The sequence below is a fragment of the Gasterosteus aculeatus genome, chromosome 1, assembly GCF_964276395.1.
Source record: "Gasterosteus aculeatus chromosome 1, fGasAcu3.hap1.1, whole genome shotgun sequence".
NCBI lineage: Eukaryota > Metazoa > Chordata > Actinopteri > Perciformes > Gasterosteidae > Gasterosteus > Gasterosteus aculeatus.
The window spans coordinates 5,694,452-5,700,960 of NC_135688.1; the positions used below are offsets into that span (position 1 = coordinate 5,694,452).

Below are 6,509 nucleotides of genomic sequence, written 5' to 3' on the forward strand. Positions count from 1 at the left end.
CCATCATTGCTTCTCAGTGGGGGCCTCCACGTAATTTACAGTGAGCAGGTGGGGATGGATGTTCAATCTGATTCAATTTGATGTGCCTCGCAGTGGAGTGGTATAAGACACCACTCATTCCTCTGGCGGTTGTGATAGTTTCTCTGTCGTCCCCCCTCCCCTACTCTCCTCTCCTTCCTTTTATTTTCTCCTGTTTTCCTCTACATCTCCTCTTATCTCGTCCTTGCACCCACCCGTACGTTCATACTTCCAACCTCCCGTGCATTGAATAATGTATCCTGTCTTTCTCATTACGAGTCGGCGTCCAGCCTGTGTGGCAAGTCCACACCCATTCGTTATCACGGTCCGAAGACGAACCTTTCACCGCTCTCTCCTCCCCCTTATGGCGTTCCCCGTAACTCCCACACTTGCGCTGCCTTCGGAATCGGCTCCAGAGTTTCGTCCGTTGTCCCGAGCAGCCCGGGAGATCATGGAGGTCTGCGGTGTGGACCCCTCAGGCTGCGAGGACCCTGACCTGGAGTCTGACACGACTGCACACGCACTCCACGTTCTGGAGCACGAACGCCGACTCATGGCCAAGGGTACAGACACACACTGTGCTAATGATTACTATAACAAAATATGGCTGTATCCTTGTGAACAATGACAGTGTTTGGTGTATTTTAAAACTGGTGATGACGGTGATAAAATAAGACGAGTTACCCTTCTTCATTATCTACTTCAGACACATGGAAGCAGGCTTCGCTACTTACGGGAGACTGTGCAGGTCGAGATCCACATGGAGAGGATCCGTTCACACGGTGGGTAACATCCACACGCACCCAAATGAACCCACCGCCACCCACACAATTCACCATGAAGGGTAAACTCGTCTCCATTGGCTGTATTTTTGAGTCGGTGAAGGACGTGGAATGTTGCCGGCGTTGTAGTTCCCCAAATTGTATTGTGAGGTTCCCAGACACACAAGTGTGTCATGTTTGAGCAAATCTTTTATTCACAGGTTGATGATAATACTTTTTTAATGTAAAACAGCCAAATCTAACTCTATTGCGGATTCCTGCTGAGTTCGCAAAAATAGAGCCCCCATAAGGTAGTGTTTGTTCTGTGACTGAACCAGAGAAAGTTAATATATCCTGTTTCCCGCTCTAGGAGCTGCAGCGTAGGTGGCTGTTAAAATGTTCATTCTATTTCGATATCCTAAAAGGAGAATGTGTTTTTTTTTTTTTTGCTCTGTGAGAATCTGAGCGTGTCCTCATGACTTCCTGTTTTTCCGAGTGTTGTCCGTCTCTTTTCATCGCCATGTAATCCATTGCTCTCGCTTCCCCTACACTTCCTGACACTTCTCCACTATGCCAACGGTCGCAGTGGGGGGTAATCCCTCTCTTTCTGTGCTCCGTCTATCCCTCTTTCTGTCGGATATGTGGAGTGTGTAATGGATCGTTAGCCAGCAGAACGACTTTAGCTTCAACAGCATGTTGGCTATTGGGCCTTAATGTTCTGCTTAATGTGTGTGTGTGTGTGTGTGTGTGTGTGAGACAGGGAGAGCGACAGCGCATTAATGTATTTTTCTCCTATTCCCAAAACCTTGTGTGTGGGTGTCTGCATGTTGTTGATTTTTATTGTGCATGTGTATGTGTGAGTAGTGGGCATAATCTGCGCTAGAGGCCTTGTGCTGAGACGTGTAATAACCGGATTAACACATACTACACAGAGGGCTCCCAAAACAGCTCCTGACATCCTTCAAAACATGCACACGCACTCACACACACACTGGGCGAGTGGCAAACCATGACGTTCCAATGTTCATTCTTCAGAAAACATTTGGGATCAAACTATTACAATATCTATTTCAAAGTTCAAATCATTTCTAAGCTATAGAATAAAATCAAAAGGTGTTTATTTCGATCTTTCATTTTTTTCACTTTTTAAGGGCAGTTTGTAAAATGGAAAATGTTTAACTCAAAAACTGCCTCGTGCACGGGGATTAACTGAGGCATCTCCACGAGAGCCATGATCTCAGTCACCCGGTACTCACCGAGGCATTATTACTCTACAAGATGGCTTCCCTTTTAGATTACATTAAACGCATAGTGCATTTGCATTGCAGAGTAGAGGCATGATGACAAAGCATGATAGAGGGGTGCTGCTAGCCGTCTCTCTGCTGCTCACCATCATGTACTTTTATCTGGAAAACATGACAGGTTCATGTTTTATTCTTTTACAAAACCTATAAAATAGACATTTATTTTTGTGACATTTACAGTAGTCGGACCCTCTATTGTACACCGACTCAGTCGGTGAATTCTGGACACTATATTGTGTGCAGTCTGCGTGCATTCATTCATGTGTGAGTGTGCGCTTTGACCTGCTGTATGTCCACCTCATATCCAGACAGCACTTCATCATCTATCTCTGACTCAACTGCCTGCAGCTGTCTGGCTTCAGCGTTGCCTCACTCTATTGGCTAACCTTTGATCACTAAGTGCAGCAGCATCACATTCACATTTGGAAAATGGATGTTTTTTTTTTTTTGATGTAGAGATTTCATTATTATATCTTAGCAGGTTCGCATGCATGTGAATACTGACAATCACTGAAAGTGATCATACAAATGGTCAGTGTTGGACTTCATCAAAGATCCAGCTGTCAAGCAGCTCATTAAAGCAAAGCAGATGAAACATTTCTGATGCTGCACAAGAGACACTGAATAATAATGAAAACCAACAAGCAGGCAACAGATCATGCTTTGTGTTTTTCATTTAACACTTTTTATGTAGATTATGATTTGAATGGATGAGTGAAAGATATATCAGATTGACAAATCTGAGTGACAAAATATCAGATTTTATAATAAAACAGGGCACAATATCTGTTTTTGGATCAGTATCACTGCGTTCTCACCAGTGACAGATCACGTGGCCACTGTGGATGTTATTGATATGCTTGTCTTAATGAAATCAAAATTTAATCCGGCCTCGTCATAGTCTGATGCAAACTGGAAGAACCATCTTCTTAATGTCTCAATAAAAGAGTACGCAGGCGCCATTGGGGTGGCGAATTGTACCTCATACATTTGAGGGTTTTAAAATGGTCAGTGTACATGTTTTTACGTTTGAAAAAAATATGTTTAATGGTTACAGGATTTAGTATGCTATCGAACAACTACCCTGTGATGATCACTGCGGATGACACACAAACGCCATAACTGCACTGCATGTACAGGCCGTTCCTCTTTTCATTCCTTAATTTGGTGTTGCAGGGGCCGAGCCAGCAACGACCAAAACGACGACGAGGAGGACGACGAGGAGGAGGCTGCTGCACAAAGAGACCAGCAGAGTGTTCTCTTACTACCCTGAGATACTCACACGCATGCACATGTACATGCACACTTGCTTGCTTATTAAGGAAACATGCACAAAAAACTATTTAAGAGACTAAAGTGGGCAACAAAAACTCATAATTTGTGTGCTTTTAACTGTTTGTGGGGTGTAAACGCTGGAGCGGATCCCCCCTTAAAAACTACATCTGTGGTGAACTCTTGCGTAAAAATGAAATGCGTTTAAACACAGTTTTGATGTTATTTGTGTTATAAATCTTCTCTCTTTTTTTGTGAGTCCGTGTTTTCAGTTCATAGTTCACAGTATGTAACATGAACAGAAGCTGTGAGGTGCATGCGTGTATCCGCAGGCTGAAGGTATAAAGCACAATGTGACTGGCAAAGGACGTGGATGGGGGGGGGTTGAGAAGATAAACGCTAAGTCAAGTTTAACTTTCAGCAGAAGCGTGCTTGAATCCTCTTGTATGTTTGTCACTGTGTGTGTATATGTTTGTGCGTGTTATCGGTGGCAGACGTTGAGGGACAGTGTGCTGCAGTGAGCGTTTTGCCCACCGGGATTGAACACATTGCTTTTCCCTCCGTTGTCATCTATTTGTTTCTTAATAAGGTTAGCGGGCCACTGGATCAGGTCATGCTGTCGGGTACACACACACACAAACACACACACACACTCTCTGGAGGCGCTGCTGCAGGTGATGAATCACCACGCTTGGGAGGTGGGCTACTACGGCGCCGTGCCAATGGTCGCCGTTACCATCTGTCCTCGTGTGTGTGCAGGAGCCGGGGAAGATAAACACTGGGCCCTGGAACTGTTTGTCGTCTCTGTGGTGTGTACATGTTGGTGTTTGATTATTATTATTATTTTTTTTTTTGCGTTACTCCCCAAAGCCAGTCCTAATCCATCATGGCTGCCACTGAGCTCCAAACCCGCCGTGCACTGCTTGATGTGCGACGTGCACGTGAGGCTCGAGCAAGGAAACGCAGCTAGATCAAAACCGTTATTACAGCCTAACTACGTGTGACACCTGGGAACTCGGCGAGGATGGATGTGAGGGTGGAGGTGCCAGCTTTGTCTGTGAATACGAGAAGGAGTCCACAATCTACCTCAGCCACTGTGGAGGGACATCGGGGTGTTTCATTTGTCCCCACGCTAATCGCTAGAAGCGGACGTCGAAAGCCCCGTAATCCAACAGCAATCACGACGAGACTGATTGATAGCCCAGCGACAGAGAGAGAAAGGCCGAGAGACCAGAATACAGACCCAGAGAGAGAGAGCGAGAGAGAGGTTAAAAGGTACGTCTCTGTTATTGTGTCCTTCACTGAGTTTATCACACACTGTTTAGGAGAGGAAAAATAACGGAGACATAAATCTGATGGATATCGAACCGCTGGGCTCGGTTTAAACTACTCTGAGATCTTAACTCTCCCGCTGTCCCTCATTCTTTCTCCCTCACTCCCACATTCAGCCGCACATGCGTACCGGCGGGGAGAGAAGGCCGGCGCCATACGGCTGACCTTTGTGAGATTCGGAGTTGTGTGCGATGCTGTTGGTGCTGTTTGAAAAACAGTGACGCTGGAGGAGTTGACATTTCACTGCGCTATATTAACTGACCCTTCTCTGGAACTGGAGTTCAGGCTCGGGGTGAGAAATAATTCTGCATTATGAAACTTTTTTCTTGGTTTTAACGCTAACAGTTGGAACTGAGAACTAAATTCAGTTTTCTCCCCCCCCAAACCTATATGTGTCTCCAAAACTCGCTGTGATTCTTTACCACATTATTTATTTAGGTTTCAATGGGTTTCACTATTGAAAATGTTTTGTTTTGCCTTCGGCTACATGTCCGGTTAAGTTTGCTCGCCTAGAACGCCCTGAAAGAAGAAGAAGTCTCACAAGTCACCTACAGGAAACTGCAAGAGACAGCAGCTGCGTCCATGTGTGACAATTTGAGGACACAAATAAACTGTGAACCTGGAGCTCCCCTAATTCAAAGATTTTTTTTTTATTGTCAGTTACACACGCCCTGTGTATTGAAATTCTTGTGCTTGCCTTTCTGGAAAGCCGACCAATTTTAAAATAAAAATAAAAATACAATATTTACATAAATGTACATGAAATAAGAATAAAAATTAGGTCAGGATGAGGCAGAAATTAGGTAAGGAGGAAAAGTGCAAAACTGAGCAGATTGTAAAAGAAAAAAAAACTTAAATGAAATGAAATTTGTGCAATATAAATTAACAGTACAGTAACAGTAAGTGAAATCCTTACAAGCTAAAGTGCAGACCAGTTGTGAGTCAGGTTATAGAGTCCTCTCAGCGGTTGATGGCTCTAATGGCAGTGGGGAAATAATATTTTTTTACTCTGGTGGTCTTGCATTTGGCACTTCTATACCTCCTGCCTGACGGTAGAAGCGTGAACAGCCCCAACATGTTGTTGGTGGGTGGGATCTTTGAGAATGGAGGCAGCTCTCCTGTGAACCCTGCGGTGGTAGATGCTCTGCAGAGATGTTCCTGATAGCATGTTTCCACAAATAAACCCTAATAACCAAAAAATGGGAGACAGGCTGTGGCCTTCATTTATATATATATATTTAATACATTGAATAAATATGTTTTTTAAATGTATTTTTATTATTTATGTGTTATTATTTACGTTAAATATTATTTTTATTATTTGTGGGAATGCTCCTGTACCTGGTGGTGCGGTAGGCAGCAAAGCGGCCAATATTTTGTTGCACCAGGTAACAGATGACTGAAAAGTGAGCAGCACGCCGGCTTAGTGTGACCGGCGGCCCTGTCGATGATATGGATCTGACCTCGGGGCTGTCCTCCGTGAAACGGCTTCTTTTGATTGATTTATGTCTCCCGGGACATGTGCAACAGGACACCGCGTGTGTATCCTGTAGCGGATTAAAACAGCAACCTAATCCTGTTGGATAGGAGATTAATAATGTGCTTTTGAAAAAAATCCGTTCTACACGTATTCCGAATGAGGCGAAATGTGTCTTGATGATCGAAATGGAAATGGAAATATTCTAATCACAAGTTCCAACATCACGTCTGCGTGTGTCCGTGTGGATATTGCCTCCGCCGAGCTCGTTCTTACTGCTGCACAAGCAGAGGATCACTCTCGACCCTGACAAAACACCGACGGGACACACCGACGGCCTTTTGG

The 6,509-nt window shown here is 44.4% G+C and overlaps 1 protein-coding gene across 11 annotated transcripts in view; it reads left to right on the forward strand.

Moving 5' to 3' along the window:
- zbbx (zinc finger, B-box domain containing) overlaps positions 1–3,606 on the forward strand; it is a 42,736-nt gene extending 39,130 nt beyond the window's left edge. For 10 of the 11 annotated variants that reach the window (XM_040188606.2, XM_078079586.1, XM_078079614.1 and 7 more), the window contains 3 exons: positions 435–581; positions 725–800; positions 3,260–3,606. In XM_040188606.2, the coding sequence (XP_040044540.2) occupies positions 435–581; positions 725–800; positions 3,260–3,356 (320 nt within the window). In that variant the 3' untranslated portion in view covers positions 3,357–3,606. The remainder of the gene's footprint in view (positions 1–434; positions 582–724; positions 801–3,259) is intronic. The other variant, XM_078079570.1, reaches the window with a different exon arrangement.
- Positions 3,607–6,509: the final 2,903 nt, after the last annotated feature.